The sequence below is a fragment of the Phaenicophaeus curvirostris genome, chromosome 1, assembly GCF_032191515.1.
Source record: "Phaenicophaeus curvirostris isolate KB17595 chromosome 1, BPBGC_Pcur_1.0, whole genome shotgun sequence".
NCBI lineage: Eukaryota > Metazoa > Chordata > Aves > Cuculiformes > Cuculidae > Phaenicophaeus > Phaenicophaeus curvirostris.
This window is the reverse complement of record NC_091392.1, coordinates 185530245-185557079: the sequence shown is the minus strand read 5'-3', so window position 1 is coordinate 185557079 and position 26835 is coordinate 185530245. Positions and strand designations below refer to the sequence as shown.

The 26835-nt window shown below is 37.6% G+C and overlaps 1 protein-coding gene across 9 annotated transcripts in view; it reads left to right on the top strand.

The window, feature by feature from the left end:
- FRY (FRY microtubule binding protein) overlaps positions 1-25946 on the top strand; it is a 212841-nt gene extending 186895 nt beyond the window's left edge. For 7 of the 9 annotated variants that reach the window (XM_069882639.1, XM_069882631.1, XM_069882600.1 and 4 more), the window contains 11 exons: positions 1627-1827; positions 2330-2491; positions 6000-6163; positions 7024-7213; positions 12128-12277; positions 13096-13194; positions 13703-13786; positions 19587-19604; positions 22355-22465; positions 23730-23923; positions 24514-25946. In XM_069882639.1, coding sequence (XP_069738740.1) covers positions 1627-1827; positions 2330-2491; positions 6000-6163; positions 7024-7213; positions 12128-12277; positions 13096-13194; positions 13703-13786; positions 19587-19604; positions 22355-22465; positions 23730-23923; positions 24514-24772 — 1632 coding nt within the window. In that variant the 3' untranslated portion in view covers positions 24773-25946. The remainder of the gene's footprint in view (positions 1-1626; positions 1828-2329; positions 2492-5999; positions 6164-7023; positions 7214-12127; positions 12278-13095; positions 13195-13702; positions 13787-19586; positions 19605-22354; positions 22466-23729; positions 23924-24513) is intronic. The other 2 variants (XM_069882592.1, XM_069882623.1) reach the window with 1 other exon arrangement.
- The last annotated feature ends 889 nt before the right edge of the window (positions 25947-26835 follow it).

The following is a 26835-nucleotide window of genomic DNA, read 5'->3' as shown; positions in this document are numbered from 1 at the left end:
ACAAGTGTGAGCTTGGTGTCATGAAAGTGAATTTTCCCTCTTTACAATCATTTTCCAAATTCCATTGCATTAAAGTGCAGTGATGCAAAATAAGAGCTATTTGTGCAAGTCTGTTGATTGTTAAGGAGGTGAGATTGCAGTTGAATTAGTTGCAGTTTATGCAGTTGGTCCCCATACAGTTTATTTCTGGGTGGTCCTGAATGGGAGTTACTCAAGTGCTTAAAATTACAGAACTGCTTAAGGACCTTACTGAACCAAGACCTCTTTTGCTGTCAGCATGATTTTAATCTGCATGAGTGCAGGACATACCCCTTCCATAATCACATCCTTCTATAAACTTTTGCTATTGTTTCTGATTATTTAGACAGAATTATGTTTTTGTCAAATTCAGTGATTTCATATTTAGAAGATCGCTGTCATCTTGACTTTTCAGCAGTTGGTTTCCTTGTTTAAGAGTGTTGTATCTTGCGGGGTCTTGTTTTAAACAGTCAGCCCTGGACTTTAAAAACAGACATTCCTTTTCTCTGTAAATTTCCTTCCCAACCTTCATGTAAGGTTGAGGGCTTTTGTCTGGATAAAATACCCCAAACTTGCAGTTGAATACTTCTGGGTAGACTCTCCATCGCTGTCCAGGGCCTCTTTGGCCTCTGCATGTCTGTGACAGCAGCAGTTGTGGACAAGCTTCTGCATTTGCCAGAACGGAACCTAGCTGGACTTGCAGATGGGGGAGAGAGTATTAGCTAAATTAGGGAAACAGGATACAGTCCACTGGAAAATACAATAAGTAAACAAATGGTGGGAAATGAATTGTCTTTTTATACACAAAAGAAATCAGGTTATCTTTTTATCAGTTCCCCAGCCTAAAGAGTAGTTAAGCAATTTGCTTAATATACTCAGCTTTATGTAACTCTCTGTGGGATCAGAACTGAAAGTCAATATAAAATGTTTAGTCCGTTTGACTGTATCCTGTTCAAAAAGTGAAATCTGAGTCAGTGGTAATCAGGTTATTCTCAGAGTATATTTTCAAATAATTCAAGTAAGTTTGAGTTGCAAAAATAATCTATATGGCCCTAGAATTAGAGTTTCAAAAGGTGTGCTGCTTTAGCTATTACATTTTGCTTGCTAAATGAAGAGTTCATTCAAATCTACCTCAACTCATCATTATGGTTATGTACATAATTAAAAGAATCTAAAATCTTTAACGTATATTTCACAATTGAACCATTGCCATGAACTGTGCTCCTAATATTTTTAAACATCATAGAAAAATCCTTTAAAATTGCTTCCAAACTTTTCTTTTGCCTGTCGTTGCTCTACTGGTATTGAAGTGTGTGTATACATGGACTTAACAGAAGTGAATTCTTAAATAGGTAAATGCATGAAAAACATCTAATACTGGAAAAAATGAATCTTCATTTAACTGTCATTTCCATGCTTCTGCTCTTATTTCCAAGTGAAATGCTGGAAAATTTTAAATGCTCCTATTACATTATTGCTTAACAAAATAATGTTTATATCAAGTTTGTACTGTATTTTTACATAAAAATATTTCTTGAGCTAACTTTGTTCTAATGATTACTGGTTTGAGTTTTAAGTCAAGGAGGCTGACCCTGTATCTGATTTCAGGGTGAGAGCATGGACAACTTCAACTGGGGAGTCCGCAGACGGTCCCTGGATAGCCTGGACAAGTGTGACATGCAGCTTCTGGAAGAGAGCCAGCTCTCAGGGAGCACGCCCAGCCTGAACAAAATGAACCATGAGGACTCCGATGAGTCATCAGAGGAGGAGGACCTGACCACCAGCCAAATCTTGGAGAACTCAGACCTAGTAAGCTGCAAACCTACAGTTTAAGAAAAGATAGGGCTGTGTTTTTAAATAAGCTGAAACTGAGGGCTAGCACTCAATGTGGCATTTTGTCACTGCTTGGTTTTTCCCTTATCTGCAAATGTAAACAGGAATTTTAATGCAAAGTTTGAAACAGAGGAAACATCAGATGTGATTATTTGCCCTTTTTTGCCAAATTACTATGTGACAATTTGCACAGTTGGCTGGTAGTAAATCTTTCTGATGTATCTAGTACTTAAAGAAATAAGACAAGGCTACAGTTCGGTAAACTGTGTCAGATTTTCATTGTTGATTTCTGGGATGCTTACACACAGTTTTTATGATAGAAACATTGAAAGAGTTATAATATGTCTGCATGTACAGACTAATAGAGCCACCATTGCTGCCCTTTGAGACAATGTCTGCTGTGCATGTTGGTAGAAGCTGCATGTGGTAGGGTAGCTGTATATGCAGTTCATCTGTGCTTTTGTGGTCTTTCAAACAGATTATAACACTTTCCCCTTCAGAAGATACAAATCATATCGACTCACTTTCTACGTCCTGTGACACAACCTCAGCAGACCCACATCATTTTAATATAGGAGCTTCTAGCTTTGATGTGTCTTTGCCTGATATGAATAATCTCCAAGTGTCTGAAGGATCCAAGGTGAATACGTTTTTACTTTCTTTTCCAAATAGAGTGTATTATACACAACACTTTCACAAGTTTATTTTGCTTACACTTTCATGAAGACTTTAACCTGTGAAAGCAAGTACATTCTGACTTCCCATATGTAATGGCATAGTGCAATATATTCATATGCTCCAGCACATTCATACCCTTTCCTTTCTACTCATACTTTCTTCATTAAAAGATTTTATTTATTGTTTCTTAAGTATATTGTCCTACATATCCACTAAGATAATACAAGTTCCTTTGAAGACAAATTCATGAACTACCTACAAGTTACAGCCCTAAGGGAATATTCTTTTGGTTTTTGTGCTGATTTAAAAGAACAATATGCCAACTCATGTGGTGGGTGTATGCGTGTATTCTCTGAGATTTTTTTGTATGTGGGAGCCTATTGTACAGTTGTGTGTGCTGGATTCAGTTCTCGCCTTTTGGCAGACACTCAGAAATTTAAAATTCATGACCACAATATTAAACCATCTTGGGGGGGGTGAGGAGGCAGGATTTGCAAGGATACAACAACCATGTTCAGCACAGTTTATTTCAGACAGTTGTATCAGAAGATGAGCATAGAGTAAGGTTAGTAAATTATTATCAATGTGGGGATGGTTTCTTTAATTTTCTGTTTGACTGTACTTGTTTGTGAGAGATCAGGTGAATCTATTCCTCCTGTCTCTCCAGAAATATAATCTGGAGCAGGGCACAGTATATGTGTCAGTGGCTTTAGGGCACTGTTGCCTTACCAGTAAAGCTTTCTCTGTGTTTAAATTTGATAATTTATTAATTTGATGAATTCTCATGTTTAAATTTGATAACTTCTGCAGAAAAGCAGTGTAAATAATGGGACAGAGGAAGAGTAGTGTTGTCTTGTATAATCATTGACTTTCTTTTGTCTTCTTGCCCTTGGCCCCCCTCAAATGCAGGTACACAGAAAATTGATACTGTACTGATAGCACTGCATAAAACAGGAGTAATGGAAACTTCTAGTAAAGAGGTCATAGAAAAGGAGGTTGGAATTGTGCTGAATATTGAACAAATTGTTTGTGTCAGAAACCTCCCAGGAGGAAAAAAGGACAAGAGGAGGGAAATCTGAGTAAGGATAGGAAAGGAAGGGAATCTCTCAAAATAATGGTTGTGGAAAAGATAAACTCATTATCATTTGTCAAAACAATTTTTGGTAGACAACTTACCCCATAAGAACCATAAGAGCAGAAGTTGGCAGAATTTCAGTTCAGGAAATTGCAGTCAAAACAGTTACGTTTGCAGGTGGTGACTGTGGCTAATCTCATGCATCCAGCTGCACTAGCTATTGCTATGTACATTAAGAATTGCAAATCACAGTTCACAAGTTTCATATATGCCTGGGGGTTTAGAATACTTACCATGAACATCTCTTTAATGTCTCAATATCCATGCACCAGTGATCATAAAAAAAGAAAAGCTTTGGAAGAAGTAAAGAAGTGAAGAATGTAAAATCACAGCAGTTTCTTGTGGAACTGACAGGCAAATTCAGCTGGTACTGAGACAGGCTCAATACTGGTGAAATACGTAACACGAATTGACAGGGAGTTCCCAGTGTTACTAAGATATTTGATGTGATTAATTGTACACATAATGCCTTATTAGTGATGTTTGCCTCAAAGATATTTTCCTCTAGTATGCATACTTCTGTTTCTTACTCAAACTAATTTGGAATCACTGTAAACAAAGTTAAAATGCCTGGATTTACATTTATTTTAAGGAAGAAGTCATCCAGTGTTCAGAAAATGTCCAACTTGCACCTGAATATTTTTTACTTTATTTGATAACACAGAATCTGAACTCTCCTGTTTCTCTTTTCCTCCATGGTTTTATTTTAAAAGAGCTGATGGCATGTCAGCAACGCAGAGGAAAGTTTTTATTACTTCTCTAGTGATGTACAAAAATGTGAAGTTGTGGTGGCTTTTAAATAGTGTGAATGAGAGCAAAAAACCTATTAAGCGGGCCTCTTCTCAGACATTTCAGCACCAAAGGCCAGGTGCTATTGTTAATGGCATGAAATCAGTTATTTTCTACCAAAGACAATGATCACAATAATTAAGATAGTATTTGTAAAGGATTAGAAGGCAGTCATGGATAATGCTATGAGGGACAAAAAAAATCAGATTATGTTATTTTATATATTTTTCAAGTTCTTTAGACTGATTCTTTTCTGGAAGCGTAGACCAATCCTGCATGAATATTCAGAGCCCCTTTTTTTATTTTGCTTTTTGGGCATTGTATTGGACTCCTGTGGGTGGGAGTTGTTTGCTTCCTCTTTCTTCCTCCCTTATCCTATCCCATCAAAATGTGTTTTCCTCATGCAAGCACCATCATTGCCGTTAACAGACTAATAGTTCTTTCAAGCTGTTATTTCATATTTGAAAGTGGTTAATACTAACTGCTTCTTGAAGCATAGAACATTTATGTTGTTCTAGCTCCTTCTCTTCTAATTCAGTATAGTTTTTGTTTCTCTTTTCAAAGTGGTTTATGTTCTCATTTCATCCATCCTGGGTGCAGGAATATTCTTATCCCTTTCATTTAGAAAACAGAACAAACACAAAAGCCCTTTTTTCTGCTTATTTTCCTACCCTGTCCTTTCTGATACATGACTTGTTTAATTTTTGGAAATGGAAATCCCCAGAATTTATCTGTTGGATCCAAGGAGGGGCCACTTTTCTTTTTTAATTCCACGTGCCACAAATTTCCCTTCCCACCAGCTTCCAAGTCAGTATTTATGTACTGCAAACAGAAAATACACAGAGTTCAAGCTACACATTGAAGTCTCCTGACAAAAACTACTTTGCAGGATGCTACAGGTAACATAGACAAAAGCCAAAAGACAAAAATTGAAACAACATTTGTTCAGACTAAAAATTTAAGAGAAATTGGAAAGTTTCAAAAACAAAACAAGAGCTTTAGGTGCTAATGGATGAAAAAGGAAGGCCATGATAGAACAATAACCCTTCTAATGGCCTGTAGGATGCTTTGGATTGCTCTTGAATGGAAGTTATTATGTGAATGACTTGCTAAAAATAATTCTCAATTCTAATCATGCATATAGTTTTCCAGACAGTGACTGTTTTCAGTATATTTTGAGAGGCTTTAATATTCTTGTGGACTGTAATAAATGACAAGGGCAGCTTGACGGTAAGAACCTTATTGTCTTTCAAGAAAAAATACTTTCCCACTATGTTGCCAAATACATTGAAATCTGAAATTCTTTGCTAGACAGTCAAGTTGAAGAAATCCCTTAAAAATAACATCAATCAGAGACAGCAGGTTAAGCAAATACAGTGTTTTTGAAGAAGTGTAACATGATTAATGTTGTGTGTAATTTGTGGCTTTATATCTCTGCGATTTAACATATTGTAAGGTGTTTCTTTTCATTAAATGTTTTCTATTTATTAGTGGAATTAACTTAGTAATTTGCTATTTTCTAAGACATCACCATTCACTCCCCTAGGCTGAAGCTGTTCATGAAGAGCAAGATACAGCAGTCCAAGAGGATGAGCTTTTGGGATCTACAAATGAACTCCCTGGAGCATTTGAATGCAGTGATAGCCTTAGTCTGGATATGACAGAGACTGAGGAGAAGGTTGAGAGGCTGGAACAGTTTGCTCTTGCTAGGTACTTGTATATGCTCTTACTCGTGAAAATTCTTTTACACTCTAGAACAAAGTGGTAACAAGGTATTAGTTAATGGAATGGCTCTTTTGGCCACAGGAGTTATAAAGCCATCATGAGTTTAGAGCAGTGAGAATATAGTGCCCTAATTACCTGTATAATTATCACAAAACCCAAAAAACCCACAAGATTTTCCTTCTAGGAAAAATAAGATATGATTCGCACAAAATCTATGCAGTTAGTCATTATATATGTAATATACTTAATTAAATGGAAAAAAAAGATTTTTAAAAATTCATAGGAATGGAAACAGTGCTTAGTTAGCTGTTCAACAGATAAGCCATGTGTTCAGCTTTTTGATTTCTGATGGATAATAAGGAAGTTTCAATATTGTCAAAAATCTCATCTGCCTACTCTTGAAGCTGCTGGTGAGTGTGGCTGGACCTCAGCGTATGTTGCAAGAAAGCATCAAGATTTTTCTGTGCCTTATGGAGCTATTTCACATTTTGGGTGCTGAGTTAGCCTGCAATTAGCCTGTATTTATGGAAAGGAAAGGAATGAGGATATAGAACGAAGCCCTCTCTCTATCTGTGTGCCACATGTTTCAGAATCACAGTTACTATTCATAGGAGGCATAGGAAGTATTTCTCCATCCCACAGGATGCTACACAAAAAAAAGTAGTTTACTACCCTTTAAAAACAGTTGTAAGCCTATAATAGCTTGAAATTTCATTATTATTTTTAGAAGGATGTTGTAATTGAACCTGTGATTATATCTCTCTGTTATGTTATGTTATATTATATTTTATCTGCCACCTTCTTGGGTATTCTCCTTTCATCACAGTTTTTTCTTTTTCCTTCAGTTTTGGAGATGTTGATCAAAATGCCTCCCCTCCTCCCTCACCATTTTTTTCTGCCATCCTTGCTGCATTTCAGCCAGCAGCATGTGATGATGCAGAAGAAGCCTGGCGTAGTCATATCAACCAGCTCATGTGTGACTCTGATGGCTCCTGTGCAGTTTATACATTTCATGTGTTCTCTTCCCTGTTTAAGGTAAGAAAATAAGATCAAAATCTTAATGTTTAGATTGTGTGTGGCTATTAGGATGGTTCTTTATAGTAGCACTGGTTATGAACTACTGGGTATATAACCATTGTGATTTTGCATGCTGCAGAATTGCCAAACTAGATTTTCATTCAGAACTATCTTCTGGGACTAGTTTTGTCACAAAAATAGCATCTCATATTTGCAGGTTTGGAGATAACGTTACATAATGTGGATCCACTTTAAGGTGTATTTTCTTCAGTGCTTTAGAAACAGCCTGGAACAATAACAGCAAGGCACATGGAATGGCCATTTCATCTCAAACTATTGTTAAACTTCCATCTAAAACTGTTGAAACCTGACCGTGCTCATGTAAATGTCAACATAATTAAATATTCCTTACCTAATCATCTGAACAGAAACAGCCAGCTGCCACCATGTCACATAAATTCCAGAGATTGCATCTGAAGACTAGAAATCCATTTCTCCTTTCTGAAACTTTAAGGTCGTTAAGACAAGCATCTTGCATTAAATGTACAATCTGTCCTAATTAGTTTTAAAGCCTTTTTTAATTATTTCTCCTGCTTTATATGAGGCAGCTGCAGGATGTTTAGAGTGCTGCAGCAAGGTATTACAGCAGCCAGGTAACTTTATGCAGAGTTTAAGTACCCATGATCTCAGAGCACACAAAATTTTATTAGCAGCAGGTACCCCACCAGTAAATTAACAGTCTCAAGATCTTTTCATATCTTTAAGACTGTTCTTACAACAAAGAAGCATCACACAGTATGAACCACTTCATCCTGTCTCCTCTGTGCTCCACTGTAGTCAATTGCATGTCTTCTCTAGCTGCACACTAGCTCCTTATAGCATTCCTTTAAACACAGATAATAGCCATTTGGAAGGAAAGAAACAGTGCTGACTTGAATGCACAAACTCAAAGAACTTTGAACATTAGTAGTGTGTTTCTTCATGATGTGTTTTTCAGGTTCTCTGCAGCTATGTCAGTCTGAGAGGTTAATAGCCCTGTTCAAGTGTTCTGAGAGTTATTTGTCCTTTTTGTTCTCTTTGAAGAGGTTAAAATGAACTGGTGTCACACTTCTAAAAACTAAATAAATAATACTGTGTAATGCAAGACCTAAACATTACCTGTAAAGCACTTGTTTAATTTTGAATCTTGGCATGCACTCAATACATTTGCTGTTGTGTTTGCTTTATGTTCAAAAGACAGCCTACTCATTTTCTTCAGTTGATACTGAAGGAGAAAGAAACAATACTGCTCTCAAAAATATTTCAATAACAGCAAAACCTGAATAATGGTAATTAATAAAAAGGGATCTTCCTGGTATCAAGAAAACAGTTTTCTAGCTGGAGTCACAGCCATATCTTTAGTTTATATAATTGCTTTGTTCTCCTCTTCAGGCTTATTATCAGGAGAATTACTTTCCCGTATTTTTTTCCTGAGATCCCAGCTTGTCTGGAATTGTATTGTGTTTTCACCATCAAACTTTGCTACTAATCTGCTTACTTAAAAGACTTTTGACCCTCACCAACAAGAAGTTTCAAAACAAGGCCAGTATGTGCTAGGCTTGCATCACAAAGTACTGCCAAAATATTTAACTGTGAAACAAAATCATTGTTTGGAGGAGTCTGTCAACTAAATATTCAGTGAAGTGAAAGAGGTGGATTTTCCAGGGCACCTACATTTCAGTCTGCATCAAGTTAATGGTATCTTGGATGCTTGCCCACAACATGCTAAACTTGTTTAAAACTCCTGAAATTATTGAAGTATTTCTCCTGTAAAAGAATCGTATCTCAGAGATACCTGGATTATCTCTATGGCTGCCTCTTTGTAGTCCATCAAATTAAATGTCTTCCATCAGACCAGCCAATTCCAAGACAAGCAGATTTGAGAGCAAGCAAGTAGTTTCCATAATTGAGCCCTTTTGTTATAAAAACTCCTCTTCCCAGAAGCGGATACGTGAGGTAAAGAGGAAAATTGACACAAAGCACAGCAACATTGACACAAAGCACAGCAACTATATGCAGGCACATGCCTATTCATAATATGCTGGTGGTTGACCTTATAATTCACAGCAGTCCCATTTCATAAAGTATGTATTGCATTCAGACCTCGACTGAAAGATGTCACCTACCGTGATCAGCATCCAGAAGGACAGAGTTGAGATGACAACTTATTCTAGAACTGGTAGTCCATGTAATTGCAAAATAAATACACTTAGTGAAGTACTATACATAGATACCAAAGTCCAGTCTCTCGTCATTTTTAATACTTTAAAACACTGTTCAAGACTGTTACCTTCTAAGCTGTAGACTCATTGTTGCTTTTGTGAATATCTGAAAAGGAAAGCAGTAAAGGAGTATATGTTTTCTTTAATCTAAACAATAGACTGATCAGCTTTTGATGAAGCCATGACTGAAATGCTTTGAGGAACTTATTTTCATAAAATAAACTAGAACTGTTAAAATACATGAGTAGATGTGTGTTGGAAGAAACCTGAAGAGTTCATATTCCTCATCTTGCCCAGGACAGGATCAGCTGTAACTTTCGTTCTGGTCAAAATGGTTTTTTAACTTTTTTCCTCTAGACTGTTCTTAACCTTTAGGTGAAGGTGGACCTTCACGTTTCTGTGCAATGTAGTTCAATGCTTAACTACCCTTATCACTTGCAAACTTTCCTTTCTGTGTTTTATGCCCATGGATTCTTGCTGTATACACAAAGGTACCTTTTCTCTTCTTTGCATTTGCTGATTATATTTGAAGACCATTACCATGTCTTCACCTACCCTAAACTTCTCTTATTTAACTGCAGTTCTTTCAGCGTTCCCCATAAGTCACATTTTCTAAACTTCTCACTGTTCCTATGGGTTGTCTTCAGTTAGTCTGTGTATTACTTGAAAAGCAAGTGCAGCTTCTGTATTTCATTCAACCTAAGCACTGATTAAAAGAGGATTACCTGTTTTATAGAAGGTATTCCTGTCTCTCTGCTAACTGCTGCACAGTAGAATACAGACAATTGTTTTCTAATTGTAACCCAATCTAGGATCCAAATCTTGTTCTACAGAATTTTGCCTTCTTGGTTTTTCTCCATTCTGAATGTGCTTTGTGGATTGTTTTCAACCTAGATGTACAACCTTGTCTTTCTTTTCCCTGTACCACTTTCCCAGTTTATCAAGATCAGTCTGAATTCTAGTCCTGGTTTCCAAGGAGTCTGCAGCTGCTGCAGCTCAATCATCCATGTATTTAATAAGCACGTTGCATATTCCATTATTCAGTATTTTCATTAATGACTTAGTTAGTGACTGAATAGTCCCCAGTGGAATCAACTCTATTTATCTTTCCAATTGGATAGCAAGCTGATGATGATTAATATCTGATTATGGCTTTGCACACCTAGTTATCTCTAGTACAGTGAATGAGTTAATATATAACATAGCACTCGCTTCTCCTCCTAATAGAAAACTCCAGCCTTTCGTGAAATTTAGATCCATTGATACAATTTGTTCTGACCAAAATCTGAACTGCCTGTGTTCCCACATTTCCTAAACTTGATGTTTAATTCTTTTGCTCTTGTTCTTTTCTGAGATAGTTACTTCCCTCAATTTTTTTACAACACCCTGTGTTCTGTGAGTTCTCAAAGATATTTGTTATGTCTCCTGGACTTCTTTAGCCAGTATTATAACTATCGTAGCATGAATTACCCTGATCTGCAAAGATGTAAAAACATCCAAGCCCTTACTAGCAAGACCTGGTTTCACCTGAGTTTTCACTGATGTCTCATTTTTACCTGTAAACTGATGCCATTTCTGGGACCAGTAAGACAGAAGAAGGCATTAACCACATCAGTCTTTTCCATAGTATCTGTTAGCTATTTCTCTCCATTGTGATTCCTTAGCCTTCCTTTTAAAAATTTTTATTTACTTCTTGATGTTCTCTCTTTCTCCTACTAGTTTATTTGGCATCTCCCTCTCTGATTATTTTGACTACATTGCCATGCTATTTTTGGTACCTGAACAGTTTTGCTTTCTGTTCTTCTTTTTTTGCATGAGTATTTGCTTGGGTGAAGTATTTGTGATAAGACCTGATGCTGGTTTTTTCAGTGGTATGGAATGTGCTTCTGCCCTGCTTTTTTTGCTGAAGGAATGGTCACCTCTCAATATTTCCTTTAGTGCCTCAGATTCATAAACTCAATTACTTTTCCCCAGGAGGGCACTGCAGCACTTACACAGGTTACCCAGAGAGCCTGAGGAAGCTCTGACCTTGGAGCTTTCAAGACTCAGCTAGACAAAACCATGGCTCACCTGATCTAGTGTTGGCAATAGTCCCTCTTCCAGTTGAAAGTTGGATCAGATGTTCTCGAGAGGTCCCTTCCAACCAAGATCTCTTGGATTCTATTACATAATTTATTTGAGGGTTTTTCCCTCAGGGGAAACAAAAGTTTTTTTCTGATTATTCTGTGCTGTTGTTTGGCATGACGATGTCCATTTCATTTTCTGATTATCCACTTGACATGGAATACTAACAAAACAATGCCCAGAATGGGCAGAAAAGGTAACGTGCTGATCAATTCCACTAACTCTGTACAGCCAAGAAGAAATAAAGCTACTTGCGGGTAAAAGGCTTTATAAATGTTAAATCATCTTTACGAGAGAGAATGTATTTCAGTAGTAGATTGTTCTGAATTCTCTAATAAGTTTCACATCTGCCCAGCTGTACGCTGTTTGCAGCATTGTAACTACTATTCAGGATCTTTGAGCAGACATGCAAATCTCTACATCTCTACAGAAGTGGTCTCTTCACGCACACTATTGTGTGAAGAAAAAAAGGCATCCCATTTGTTTACAAAGGAAAAAAAGCTTGTACTTGAGTACAGAATGTGATAAACTCTGTTTTGCTTTACAGAATATTCAGAAAAGATTCTGCTTCCTAACCTGCGATGCAGCTAGCTACTTGGGAGACAACCTGCGAGGAATAGGCTCCAAGTTTGTGAGGTCTTCTCAGATGTTAACAACATGTTCAGAATGTCCCACCCTTTTTGTAGATGCAGAAACAGTGAGTATAATCCTTTCAAAAGGCATGCACTGCATTGCAGTGTGTTGTTTTACTGGCTATTTCACTTTTGGGCAGCTCTTGAACAGATATGTCAAAAAGGTACCCAACACCTGACTCCAATTTTTATCTTTTGTTCATAACCAAATTTCCATATTTTACTAGGTAAGTAGTGGCAGGTGGGTAATATGATCTGTTGAGCCTGCATGCCAAAAAACAATATAAGACAGTTGCCTAGCACACCCAGTTTGCTCCACAAATGGAAAAGGAGAAATTATTTCTTACCTAGTTCGCATGAAAGATGGTAATATGTTTAGTGATTTCACTTGAGTCAACTGTGATGTAAGCTGGATGATAAAAATAAAAATCACGGAATGAATGAGATAGCCCTTCTCATTGTTTTCATTCTGGCCCATGTTTATCCAACAGCATCAGGATGGTGTGGCCTCACACAGAAGTGTACAAGTAGGAGCTGGCATGGGCCCACTGCTGTGACCATGGAATCCTTACATCATCAGGGAGCTGTGGAGATTACCTAGTTAAGCTTTGTGCAGTATTTTATTTTAGGGAAGTTCTTTGCAAATCTGTTAAATACAGAACACAATTTCAATTCCACATTATTGCAGGTGCAACTTTTGCAATTGAATTTTCAGCACAGCAATCTATTTGGGTATGTTTTGGCATAAATACCAGTATTTTTCAATATTACTATCTGTAAATCCAGTATTCTTTTGCAAGATCTTTACTATGCTTTCTACTCTGCTAATATTTTTATTCTTTTATAGTGACATTTAGTATCCCTTTTGATTTAATTTCTCCAGCTGCTCTCTTGTGGCCTTCTTGAAAAGCTGAAATTCAGTGTTTTAGAACTGCAGGAATACTTGGACACATACAACAACAGGAAAGAAGCAACACTGTCGGTATGCTGGATTATTTTTTGTTCTTGGTTTTGTATGTGTCTATGCTATGATATGCTATGATGTGCTATGCTATGCTATGCTATACTATACTATATTATATCAGGAGACTGCGGAGACACTCAGATCTGTTTAAACTAATACTCAGTAGAAAAACGTGTTTCAGATATTGGATTCATTCAATGTTTCTTTCTGAACTTGTGAACCAGAACTAAGAAAACTTAGCTATTGTATCCTTTAAGTCTAGAAACTTTGGCATCTCTAATATTCCTGGTCTCTCTTTTCTCCTGTTGAGTAATTAATTCATTTTCTTGGTTTACACAATTCAAATTCTAATAGAAATCAAGACTACACTTTTTAAATACCAGTCAAAGCAACATCGTCATAGTCTGCGTGAATAAAAAGTGCAATTGCAAAATTTTATTTGTTCATGTGAAACTAAAATACTTCTTACCTTTCTTCAAACTATAGGCATTATTTATATATTCTTGTAATTTCTTTCTGAAAACAGTGGCTTGCAAACTGCAAAGCAACATTTGCTGGGGGCTCACGAGATGGAGTTATTACCTGCCAGCCAGGGGACTCAGAAGAGAAGGTAACAAATGAGCAGTTTTATTTCTCTCCTGTAAAGAGACATGTGTGATATATCTTGTTCTGAGACTCACAAGAGCCTACTGTACTTCCTCCTTGTCTCTCTGTTGGCCTTGGCCATGATCCAGTTTTCACACTTAAGACTCAGAGGTATTGTTGTCCTAGACTCAGGAAATGGAAGTAATCAGAAGCGACGCTTCTGCCTTCCTAGTCTAGATGAGGCAGCAGAGCTAATCCTGCCTGAGTTATCTGTGCTCTCCCTTTTAGAAAGGTGTTGCGGCAGCAGTTTCCCGCAGCACAGCGGCTCTGAAACTCACTCCTCATGTAATTACAGCCATTTTATCTACAGCTGTTACTGATTCGGTCTGCCCAACACCAAGGCTTGCTAGGTTAAAATCCACTTAGATTAGCAGTTATGAAATGAGGACTGTAGAATGGCCAGTGAAATAATTTGTATTTATAGCTAAGGCAAAATATCTCTATCCCATTTGAACAAAAGTTTTACATGCACACATGTATATATACACGCACACACATACATATATACGTATATTTAATGTGTTGATTGCAATTAAGAAATCAATCTTTTCAGATCAGCACCATCAGCAGGCATTCCTGTTATTTGATAAACTAAATGCGGGAAACAGTTGATATCTTAGCAGTGTACAATGAGCTGAGAAATGTTATTTTGTGGATCTTTTTCCTTTTGGAGGAAAAAGAATAGAGGGACGGGAAAAAAGGGGGGCTGGAGAAAACTAGCAAAAATCAGGAAGCAGCAACAATGTATAGAAGAAAGTGGAACCTACTTTTTCCATGTATTTTATCTTATAAAAGGTAATAATGACATTTTCATAACAGAGTTGCCTGTTGTAACCATTTTTTTTCAAATACCTTGTTTTATGTTGGCTTCCGTTTGTCTGTCTACCCCCCAGCTGACTTTCTTTTCTTTCTGTTTTTATCTTCACCTCTTTCCCATCTCTGTGTGTTTGACTTTCTGTCTTTTAACTCCCTTGATTTCTATTTTTTTATGCCATTTTCCAACAATCCCAAATCCTCGCCACCTTGCATTTTGGCTTCCTTGACCTTATTAGCAAATGTAATTTGCTATTAAATCTTCTGACTGCAATCACAGGCAGTGGGAAAACAGTTCAATCTTCCCCCACTTGGCACTGGCACTAGCAAAAGTTACAGGAACCTTCCAATTCATTTAAATAAGATACTGTCTCTTCTGTAACTAATGGTGTGCAGGGAAGTTGCAAGTCAGCTATTCTCAAAGCTAACAAAGAGATACGTGGAGCACCTGCTGCTACCTCTCCTGCAAGTACATCAGGAGAGGCAGATAAAATATATGTAGGAAGGTGTTAAGTACTGGAACGTGCACAGGCTTTCTCTTCCCACTGATGCACAACACCGTGAACAGTGACTTCAGATGGTAGAGTTACATATCTTGCTGCATACACCTTAACTAATTCTCTTCATCTCTTTTTTGGAAACCCATAGGAGGATCAGGCATCTTGCTGATCATCTATATTGTTGGGGTTTTTTTAAAAAAGTAGAGGATAAAGAATGCTGAGGAGAAGGAATAAAATGTGAACTGAGCTTATATGGCTGGCCTAAAACCATCTAGAGTTTAATAAAAGTCGTATTCCACCGGTGTGGGATTTATTAGCTGTGTTCTCTGTTTCAGAATTAAATGTGTATTTTCTGAAAACAGGGTTAGCATTCTTACTGCTTGTCAAACAAACTGAAAGGAAGGGTTTCCCACCCCTGCAGGAATCCCTGGCTTCTCCCCAGCATTGTTCCTTCAGGCCAAAGTGTATTATTCCTTGGAAGTTGAAAGGATGGTAGGTCTTTGATCAAGAAGCATATTTATTTTCTTCCCTTTCTCATTCACCTGCGAATTGAAGCAACTCTTCCCAAAGGAACATTATGTTTATTGAGCAAAAGTGCAATGAGAGGAGTCATCCAGGGAAACTGAGGAAGTGTCATTAGGAAGGGACAAGGAAAAATTACTCCTAGACTGACAATTATTTGTTTTCTTATCTTTCCTCTCCTCTTCTTCCTCAGCCCAAAAGGCTTAAGAGTCTACTAGTTGTAGGGGGAAAAAAATCTGTCACACTGAACACTAAACTAGGTCTTGGAATCTTGCTATAAACTTCTGGCATAAAAAAATTGCTTAGCTAAAGACGGAACCCAGATCCTTCTGGAAAAGGTTCAGAAATAATTGTAAGGAAGAAAAAGCAACACCTTGCTCTACAGAAGGCAGAAATTTTAGATGCTCGGAACTCCCCACTTGCTAAAAATCTTGAGGTGAAAATAGTCCCCTCCATTGACAAGACAGAAGACCAAATTCATCATTGGCACAAGTGGTTGCATCACAAATCCCTGCTGATGCTAGTAACTAACTTGGCACTGGATTCTCTAATTAGATGTTATTTCAAAATAATTGTCCATGGTTTGTTGACCATTGTTACTGAAAATGGGCAAAGGTAAAAAATAGCTTGCTTTGACATCGAAGAATCTTGAAAAGAAGTTGTCTTGGTCAGCTGCTAGAGCAAGCAACTTTACTGAAACTGGGTGAAAGCTTCATGTCCCAGAATGTCTCACCTTGCCCACCCACTGTTTATTCTTGCAACAGATTACATGATTTGGATGTGTCTGTGATTTGTAAGCTTTGATGCTACATCGAGCAACAGAGTCCCAAGGACAGAGGAGTCAATTTATAGACAAAGGATAACTGCATATATTATTGTGCTGTCTGTCCAGGTGTAACAGTCTTAGATGGGTACAGTTATCAGTATATTCTTCAACTTTACTGAACAGAATTTTTTTTAATCTACTCAAAGACTGGTTTTGTTTTGGTTTTGGTTCTTTTTCCTGGAAAAGAAATACATGGAAGATCCTATTTTTCTGGTCAATTGGCACTGCTAATTCAAGTATTTATCTCCTAATGAGATATTCAGTTTACTCTGTATCTAAAGTTAGTATACACCTTTCTTAAACCTTACTTGTTCCAAAACTCACCAGAGGCAAACTCAGACGTTTACTGGATGTTTAGAACATGCTGTACTCTGTTGAAAAATGCCCCCAAAATTTAGAATGTACCTGTTGCTATGAGTTTCCCTGGGGGTAAAGGTTCAATTGCTCTAGGCCACCAGTAAGACTGGAGGGGTACCTCTTGGGACCATTGTCTGGAGTTGAGCTAAGTTACAGTAAAGCTTAAGGCACAATGAGTCTCATTGTTAAGACCCATGTCTTGACAGACCCATGTCTTTTTGACAGACCCATGATTTGACAGTGAGGTAAAATTGGCCTGGATAGGCAACTTTTCTAAAGGAGGAACCAGCTGTGTTTTAGTTTTCTCCAGGTAGAATAGTTCCTATTATCCTTCAAGTCCAGTGGATATTTAAGAATGCTCAGCATACATTATATCTGTCTTTTTCTCTCTCAGTATGTACGTATATACACACACAAATTCGTGTGTATATGTTCCAACTTTCCTAGACTGTAGCAAAAGCTTTTATCTGCTGGAATGTCAAGTCAAATAGAACACCCTAATAAAATGCACTTGCAATTAAAAACCCTTGCACACAGCAGTTATTTTGTTACAACAGGACTCCCCTGTACCAATAAATGAGCACAGACTGTGTTGCCATCAAAACGCTAATGTCTTAAGAAATAATAGGGTAACTCTCATCTCTTTTCAGTATGTAAAAATGATTCCTTGAAAAAAAGCAAGAAAGCCGGTGATCTCAAGATTAGTGCTTTGCTATCTTCCTGGTCTTTTAGTATTAAAGAACAGTAATTCTTTTTCTCAATAAAAAACTAAATCAAAGTTTTGCTGGTGGAGATCTTCTTCTTAGACGTCACATGAAGGACTCTGCAAGTGATCCAAAGGCTCTGAACATTCAGTATTTGCAGTTGCCAAATCCATTAATTGTGTATTGTTTACTAACTAACCTAAAACAACACTTCCCTTACTGAAGAAATTAAACTAGAAGTTGAGAAGAGAGAAGGCTAGAGTCATCCCACCTGAGCCCTTGCTGCTGGGGACTAAAAGAATTATCACTTAGTCCAATAATTAGTGTCTTTTCAACTTCCAAGGAATATTTCATTTTATGCTGAAAGAGAGAGGAAGATAAGTTACAGTCATGAAATTGTAGAACAATGTGGACTTCAGCATGGGTAGTTTAGGGAGATTTTGTATCTGGTATATTTTCTTTCAGTGAAGAAGAAGAGTTTTTCATGTAATGTGAAAACCCTTTCTCAACCCCCTTTTTTGGCTTGTGAGCAGTACAGAGAAGACAGTATTTTCTGGAAAAAGAGACCATGGAATTTACTGCATCCCATGCACCCCTTCTTTAAAGTAAATTCCATGGCAAATTAGAGCTTACATGTGGATTCGAATATTTTGAAAGTCCAAATGAAACTCAGTGACGTGCTAAACTTCAGAGCAGCTTAAATCAGAGACAAACAAGATTGGAAAAAAACAAGCTAGCCCACCTGTGAATTTACTGAAGCACGGTGATCTGTGTGCTCTCGTCCTCTACTTATCTTGAACTGCATGGAAGCAAAGATATAAAAGGAGTTTTTTGAGAGTACTAAATAGAAGGAAAAAAACTATTTGAGTAATGTAAAAGGCATAAAGTTAAACATCAAGAGCTTAAAGCTTAGTTTGTCATGGTTTCATAGCAGCGTAGTGCAGGATTTGGGACAACATTTTTCATACATTTTATAAGGCCCATGGAAAGAAGCCAGATGGTAATACTCCTTTTGGTTCTTCTAAGTTAGCATTATTTCACATTTCTGCGTTTGCTGACTTTGTATTGGTGGTAGGGTAAACAATTTTAATAAGAATTCCAAATATTTTTTCACTGTGTATAGGCACTGGCATCTGGCTGCAACTAGGCAGATGTCATTGTGTCTGTTAGTTGTAGCATTTATGTTATGAATCTGTTCATCTAAAATGTCTTGAGAATGTAATCTATCTATAATTAGGAAAGTGGCATTAGAAGTGCACAAAATGCAAATGGTAGTTCTTGGCAAAGAACTTATTTTGAGGAGGGAAGTTAGTGCCCCTGTCTTTGAAATGCCAATGCAGGTCAATTAGAATGTTTATTACTATCGCAATGGGACTTACACTGACATTTTAATAGCTCGAGAATCAGAGAATCATTACTGGTGAGAGGAAAGAACACAGAGGTGTCTGAACTTGTAGCATTGCTGTGTAATGAAACCAAACTGGCACTTCCCATGGATTTTATTTTTTTCTTATGACAGTCGTAACTTGAAAATTATATGCAAACATTTCCATTGTAACGTGCTAAGTAATAAATGCAGCAGTCACAAAGCATATCCTGGAAATGTCATTAGCTCTATTTCATTGAGAAATAGAATTATTTATAAATAACAAAATATTTATAAATAATAAAGTTCTATTCTGCTCTTTTTACTATTAAAAAAAATCAAATTTAAATGAAAATATTTTTTCAGGAGTTTTATAACACAATTTCACTGTAAGTTCCTGAGCTGCTGAGTGGGATAAATTGAAACTAATGAATCTGAAGATCTAACTGAGGATATTTAGACTGTAATTTACCATTAGAATTAAAGCTTGATTTTATTAGGAATGCTATGCATGTTGTATGTGATATTTCCAACCAGTTATCAGGTTGAGGCAAGCATTGCTAATACTGCTGACAAGTTATGCTATTAAAGATGGGCTGTGCTTCCTATTGCATGCATTATACTGACACTATACTTTCTTTCCTTTCCTTTTCTCCTGTGCCATGCTTGCTGTGTAGCAAATGGAATCTCTTGCAGTAAGTTGAAGTTCTTTCATATTTTGTCCATCTGTAGATGGACTAATACACCCCAATTTTACTGTTTTACTTCTAAGCATGTTTTCCTTTTTTGTTGTAATTTTCCTGTAGAATATGTGGTTCTACATGCAGTGACTAAAATAATTTACTAAGGTGTGTTTTGTGAAATGTAAAAATACTATTCCAAAATTCTGATGCCTTCATATGCTGTTTTAAATGGTTCTTTACATAAATTTAAAAAAATCAAGTCTTTGAATGGATATAGTATGCTGGAGTGGAAGATAAGGTTTTTTGTTATTTTAAAATTCATCATTTTCTATTTGTCCTAATGAAAAACTACAGGTTGACAGTTATGTTTCAAATTGGTTTTGTTGATGAATTCTTTCACCATTATTTGTTTCTAATACGTATTCAGGAAGAACAAAAATTGAGTTGCTTGCTGTACTAAGTGAGTCGAATTTGAGTCTTCAGTTTGGCTGTAGTTTGTCTCCATTCAGGTTAGCTGCCAGAAGGGTGAAACTGAATTATTATTCTCCAAGGAGTAAAAATATCGTGTGTTACATGCCAAGCTATCATGACATTTTTTTTTTTAATTGTGTTAGTCCATGTCTTGGTTTTCAATTAATTTTTAACTCCCTGACAACTTCAAGTGTCTGTATTTAACTGCTACATGGTGGTGCCAGTTCTCAAAACTTTGAATAGAGTGAATTTGATCCCTACCAGAGAACCTTAGGCTGTGTTCCTACTGGTGAACTAAGCAGGACCAAGGAGCAAGTGTGTTTCCCTGGGCTGCCTTTAGCAGTTGGCACCTTCCCTGGCTGGGGCACCAACCAGCCCCTCACGTACCCGAGCATGGTTCAAGAGAAGACAGAAGCCAGAGCCATTTCCAGGAGGTTGTATTTAAACATTCACTATTTTGGAAGGAGAACAGTTAGCCACATGGATGCAAGATTGGTGGTGCTCTGTGGCTTTAGTTACAGAGAACAGGCTCTGAGCAGATTTATTTAACAGACAGCATCCCTCATGCCCTACTTCTTCGTTCTCTTTACCACACGTAGGTTTTGATCCTGCTCACAAGTCAGTTCTGTTCTAGCAGGTCACACATACATTTCCTCCTCTTTTTTCCCCACCATGGATCTGCCTGGACCACAGATCCTATGGGTCTTTGCTGTTGTATCAGGTCTGGTGGGATTCTTCCCTTCCAACTGGGGAAAGAACACTCTGGCCCCACTCACCAGTAACAAACATTCAACACTGAGGTGCAAACAGCCCTGTCCGCCTGGCCTTCAGCAGGACAAGCCCTGCCAGGCTGGCACCTACTGGCTTGGCAATCTTCTGCTCCCACTCTGCTCCATAAACCTCCTTCAGGACACTAGCTCTGCCTGGTTATGGCAGTGCCCTTGGCTGTTTGTAGATTTACAGTTGGTGTCCACCCCTCTCTGACAAACAATGCTGAAATTTGCTCTTTTTTGACCTCAGCCCTTTCTGGCTGCTGCAGAAATTCTGGGAACTGGAACACTAAGGATATGGTTCTAATTTTGGCTTATTAATAAAAACCCGGCACTTACATATTGAACTCTATGTAAACAAACTCCTGAGTCATATTAATGCTTTTGACATTTTTAAAGTATTTTTCATTAGTATTTGTGCTGTTGCTTGCAACTGACCCCAATTCAGCAAATAGCTGAAATATGTGCTGGTAGCTAGGCATGTATGAAGAGCTTTAAGGAAGCAAAGTCATTAATAGCATCTTCTTTTCTGCCATATTTGACATGACACTCTGCTCTAGTTCCTCCAAGCAAATGGGAAGATCACTGAGCCCAGCATTGGACACTGTCTGTAAGAGAAGACAAATCAAATATGTAAGGTTTTCCTGCCAAAGAGTCTGGAGGACTCTTGACTAGCACTTGCAGAGTTTTCATTTCTTCTGTAATTTGCCAAAGATTAAAAATTCCTCCCTTCCCCACCATGATCCGCAAGATTCCCCCTCCTGGTAGACACATGGATACTAGGACCATGAGCATATTAACTTGACTTCTCTGGCAGACGTGCCCATCGTGTGTTACTCCAATGCATCTGACACCTTCTCTGCAGTCCTGTGCATTACACTGGAAGAAACAAGTTAGTATTCATAGAACAGTATTTACTTAATCTGGGAATGGAAGCCAGATGTCCTCTTACACGTGAAACTCCATCCATCTGTTGTATGAGGTTTTTAAGATGGTGGAAAATCCATGAGCTGAGGTTTAAGTTGCAGAGCTTCCATTTCCTCCTTCCTGCTCCTGGCTGGATATATCGCTTCTCTCCCTCTTCTCTCAGAGAAGCGGGCTGGAGCTTTGGACAACTCCTTTATTGCTTCTTTCTTGGATTTCCATCCTCTTAGAAGAAGTCTTCGGCCATTTCTGAAGTTGTAAAGAGTTCATAGTCTCTGCAAGAGAGTCACTTTCCCCATATTTTGCCTTCTGCAACCTGGAGACAGTAAAGCTAACCTATATAAACTGCTCTGAGATTGATGCTGAGATGGACCACACCAGAGCTAGCCATTACCATTTTGATTTTCAATGTTGTGTATGACTTACCTGCAGAAGAAAGAATGTTACTTGTTGTCTGAAATAGTGTTTGAACGCACTCCAGTAAATTAATGTTTTTTGAAGAACTGAACTATGTCAATGTGTTTTATTAGATATTGAAAATGACCCCAACTCACTGATCTTTAATAATTATGTCTTCTCCTACAAATTTTTCCTTAGCAATTGGAACTATGTCAGAGATTATATAAACTGCATTTCCAGCTGCTGTTGCTTTTTCAGTCCTATTGCAAACTTATCGGACAAGTGCATGAAGTCAGTTCCATGCCAGAGGTATGTCACAAAGTCTTATGCTGAAAGTACCACTTTACTTTCATGTTCTTATTTTGTCTTTCTATGGGCTTACACCAAAGATTACACTGTTTTCACCCTGAATATTCATCTGCAGACAAAAACCTCCAATACAGGAGCATCTGCATCAAAATATAATCGAGATGCTGTATTTTTTGTAATTGGCTCTACTTTCATAGACCGGGATCTTTTATAAATTCAGTCTTTAAAAGTCATTTCAGTAACTGGTAATGAACTAGAATGATATATGGAATTTTAACTTCATCCACACACTTTATGTGTAGGGATGACTTGAACTCTGTGAACATCTGCAAGTGGTTTATTTTTATTTTAACTGAGACCTTAATTTTTAGAGGAAATGAGCCTTCTTCAAACATACAGAAAACACCTCTTCCTAGATCTCAAATGATTTTATCTGAACTTTATGGAGACAGTTAGGCCAGGAGCACTTGTTAGTATGGCAATAACACAATAATTTGGTAAATTAGTCTTAATATGGATGCAGATTAAGTTTTTTTCTGGAATCATGTATTGTAATTTCCAGCCATATAAACTGTCTCCATTGCATGTGCATCATACTAGAAGTGCCTGCAAGAGTCTTTGATTAGCAGCTATTAAATGGTCTTGCATCCTGTCATACCTGAGCAAGCAAAGATGTGTAGTGTAGAGCTACTTTACAGTTTGATTGCAAGTGTATCACCTCATCTTGTTCTCTGGGTAAACAAGTTGAAATCAGTTTAATGTTTCCAAATAGTATTACATCTGTTTTAAAAATTTAAATAACTAAGTGCCTTAATACCATCATTCTTTTAAAGTCTGTAATTTCTACAAGCTTTTTTCTTTAAATATTTTTGACGCAGCACACTATTGCTTTTGAGCCAGATAGCTTTCTGTTTTCAGATAAATCTATGTTTCTTACTTTAAAAGAAAACCAAGGGCATTATTGTTAGTCAAGTTTACTTTCAGTAACTGCATAAAACATATAGTACTTCAAAATACCTTTGAGGTCATCAGTTTAAGTTGAATGATCATCAGAAATATAGCATAGGGTTAAAGGAAGCACAAAGCTTAAAAATCTGTAGTTTGTACAGAGCACAGAGATCAAGAAATGTCCTTGTGTTAAGCTGGGGTCTTCTCTGTAAGGTGTGCATCCAATGTAGTAGTAAGAATAGACTTGAAATACCTGGACCCCTTGGTGCCTATATAGAATGAAAATCCCCATCTCTCCTCTTTCTCCTTGGAACAGCTGTTAAATATGTCAAGAGAACTGAGTGAATTGAAGAAAAATCTTAAGGAAGCTACTGCTGCAATTGCAGCTGAGCCTCTGACAACGGAATCTGAGCCCACATTCAATTCTACAGAAGCAGCAATTCAGTCCATGCTGGAGTGTTTGAAAAACAATGAACTTGTCAAAGCCGTCCAACAAATAAGAGAATGCAGGCAAGTTTTGCCACATGGCTCATATTAGACTTTTATGCAAATAGAACAGCATACATTTATTATCTCCCTAACTTTGTACTAAATGCCATGTGCTGGGCCAGCAGAATTAGTGGAACGTGTTTCACCAAGGTACATGGGGCTAATGATATCATTAACTTCTGGAGGAGAGTGCCATAAGTACTGATAGCAAATCAGTAACACAAACATATATGCTTACAGCAGTGAAGATGTTTAATTATGTTGCATAGATTGAAAGTATTCTGTGAGGGTCTTAAGAAGCTTTTTATGGAGCTAATTCCTCACAGGAGCCTGTCACCAGCATCAGCTAACGTTCAGCCCAGTTCCACTTTCACTTATTTGAATGAGTTTTCTTAAGCTTTTTTTTGTTTTTGTAATAATAGGAATTGCGCTTTTATGAGATTTCTGTGCATGACCTGAGTCTGAGTAACAAATAAGTAGCATAAAACAGTGAGTTGCTTTTTGCTTGTAAGTGTGTGAGTCAGTTCTTCTTTTAGAGCTTGGTCCCCTAGTTTCCATCTGTGCTAATAAACCCATAATGACACACACGTTCTTTCCCTGTTTGACTGCAGGATTTTGTGGCCCAATGATATCTTTGGAAGTAGCTCTGATGATGAAGTCCAGACACTACTGAACATTTACTTCCGGCACCAAACCTTGGGTCAGACGGGCACCTACGCACTGGTGGGCTCCAACCAGAGCCTGACTGAGATTTGTACCAAATTAATGGAACTGAACATAGAGATCCGTGACATGATTCGCAGAGCTCAGAGTTACCGGGTCATCAATACTTTTCTTCCAGACTCCAGCGTTTCCGGCACAAGTCTCTGACAGGACTCTTGTGTCCTCTTTCAAGCTCGGAGTGCTGCCCTGTTGGAGTGAGGTGGCTCAGTGTCTTCTCAGCCTTACAAAGGTTTGGTCAAACTGTACTCACTCTTGTTACATTTAGGATTTCTTCTAAAAAGAGATGGGCTGAACTTCAAATGTGTAGCAATACTGTAAGGACAAAGGTAGCATAGAGCATCTGGGACAACATCCTCTGTTGCACAAAAATCAGTTAGCATTTCACTGAGCAACTGCAACTCACTACTGAAGAAGTGACTTCCATTGCATACCAAAGCCTACTACACTGAACAATACTTCCTTTATAGCAAATTAATTTTAGGTTGGCAAAAGTGCAATGTTTCCTTCACAAAATAATGTTTTGTTAAAAAAACTTATACTTTTTTTTCCTTTTTTCTTTTGTTTCATTGAGTGAAAGATGGGCGGAATGAAGCTGGCCACAGAATCTCGCAAACTTGTTGGTCAAAAGCTGAGAGCCTGTGTATATGAAACAAACTGTAAATGGACTACAGTTCAATGTAACTGTAATTTGAATATGATTACTGTATCTTAAAACAACGAGCTGCTATGAAGTACATTTCCTAATGTCACTAGGCTACTGTCTCTGAAGGTACTGGATCATATTGCAGAGGTCTGTTCTTAGGCCCCCAACGAATGGTCTTGGTAGATTTTCTCTTTTTTTTTTTTTTTTAAAGGACCTTGGCTGCTTTTTACTAGAGGATTGCTTTTATGAATATATTTATACTATTAAAGGATGTTGATCTAATTTAACTTGTCATTTTGTAGGAGAAAGTTCCATCACAGAGTCAAATCTTTTGAACTGTTATGCATGCAGATTTTTATTTAATATAAATTTTGAGTATAAATAGTAAAAATATTAACGTGAAATGCAAGTTCTCATGTTAAGTTTCTTTAAAGAGATGTCTTATTTTATTTGTAATGTATATACAAGAGTCATACCTGTAAGGTTTTTTTCTTACATTTAACTGCTGTCCAGTGTTAAATGTATGCATGTAAATCTGTTGCACATCTGAGACACTTTTATTCTGACAACCGTGTAACTTATTCACTCTGTAAATACACTTACCGTTTTTGTGAAGTAACTTTGGTTGATATTTGGGTCAGTACATCCATTTAACTAAAATATAAAACTCATACACAATCTCAGCAGAGTACTTGCTTCTTGTGTAGACAGTGTTCTTGTTTGAATCTGTACTGTTGCAGACAGCATCCATGACCAGCTGCCCCCAAAAGACACCTTTTCTATGATCTGTGGTGTTTTGAAAGAAACCAGTGAGAAACGCAGTGATGCTTTTGTCAGTCTAGTTACAACTCAACCAGGAAGAGTATGTTAGCTAAAGCAGCTTCATAATTGAAAATAATCCAAAGTGGAGCTGAAGGTTTGTTTCTGTTAAAAACATTGGTAATGGTTCTATTCATTATTGTTATCCAGTCAGGTCTTGAAAACATTCAAGGATAAAGAGTGCACAGCCTTCCTGGACAACCCCTTCTACTTGACTGTTCTCATGACAGAAAAGCTTTCCCTTTATCTAGTCTGAACCCAAATCCTTTTTTATTATGCATGTTGTTCAGCAGTCTACTGCCATAAACTACAGTGAAGGGTCTGGCTCCATCTTTCCCACATAACCATAACCTGTTATGTTCCCCAAAGCTTTTGATTCTTCAGACTAAATAAGCCCAGTTTCCTTTGTGTCTCCTCACAGAGCAAGCGCTTCAGCCCTGTGACCAGCTTGGTGACCTCGACTGAACTCCTTATTAGCATCTTTCACACACTAATAAACAAAATCCAGATAGTGCAATCTAGATGGGGTTTAATGAACATTGAGTAAAGGGGGACAATCACCTCCCCTGCTCCAGTCCTATTCATATAGCTAGGATGGTGTTGCCACTCTTTGCTGCCAGGACCAAACCCCAAGGAACTTTTAACAAGCTGCCCCCCAGCCAGGCAGTCCCCTGTCTGTGTCACTGCAAAGGGCCTTCCCTATCCAACAGTAGGAATTTCCCCTTGCCCTTGATGAACATCACAAAGC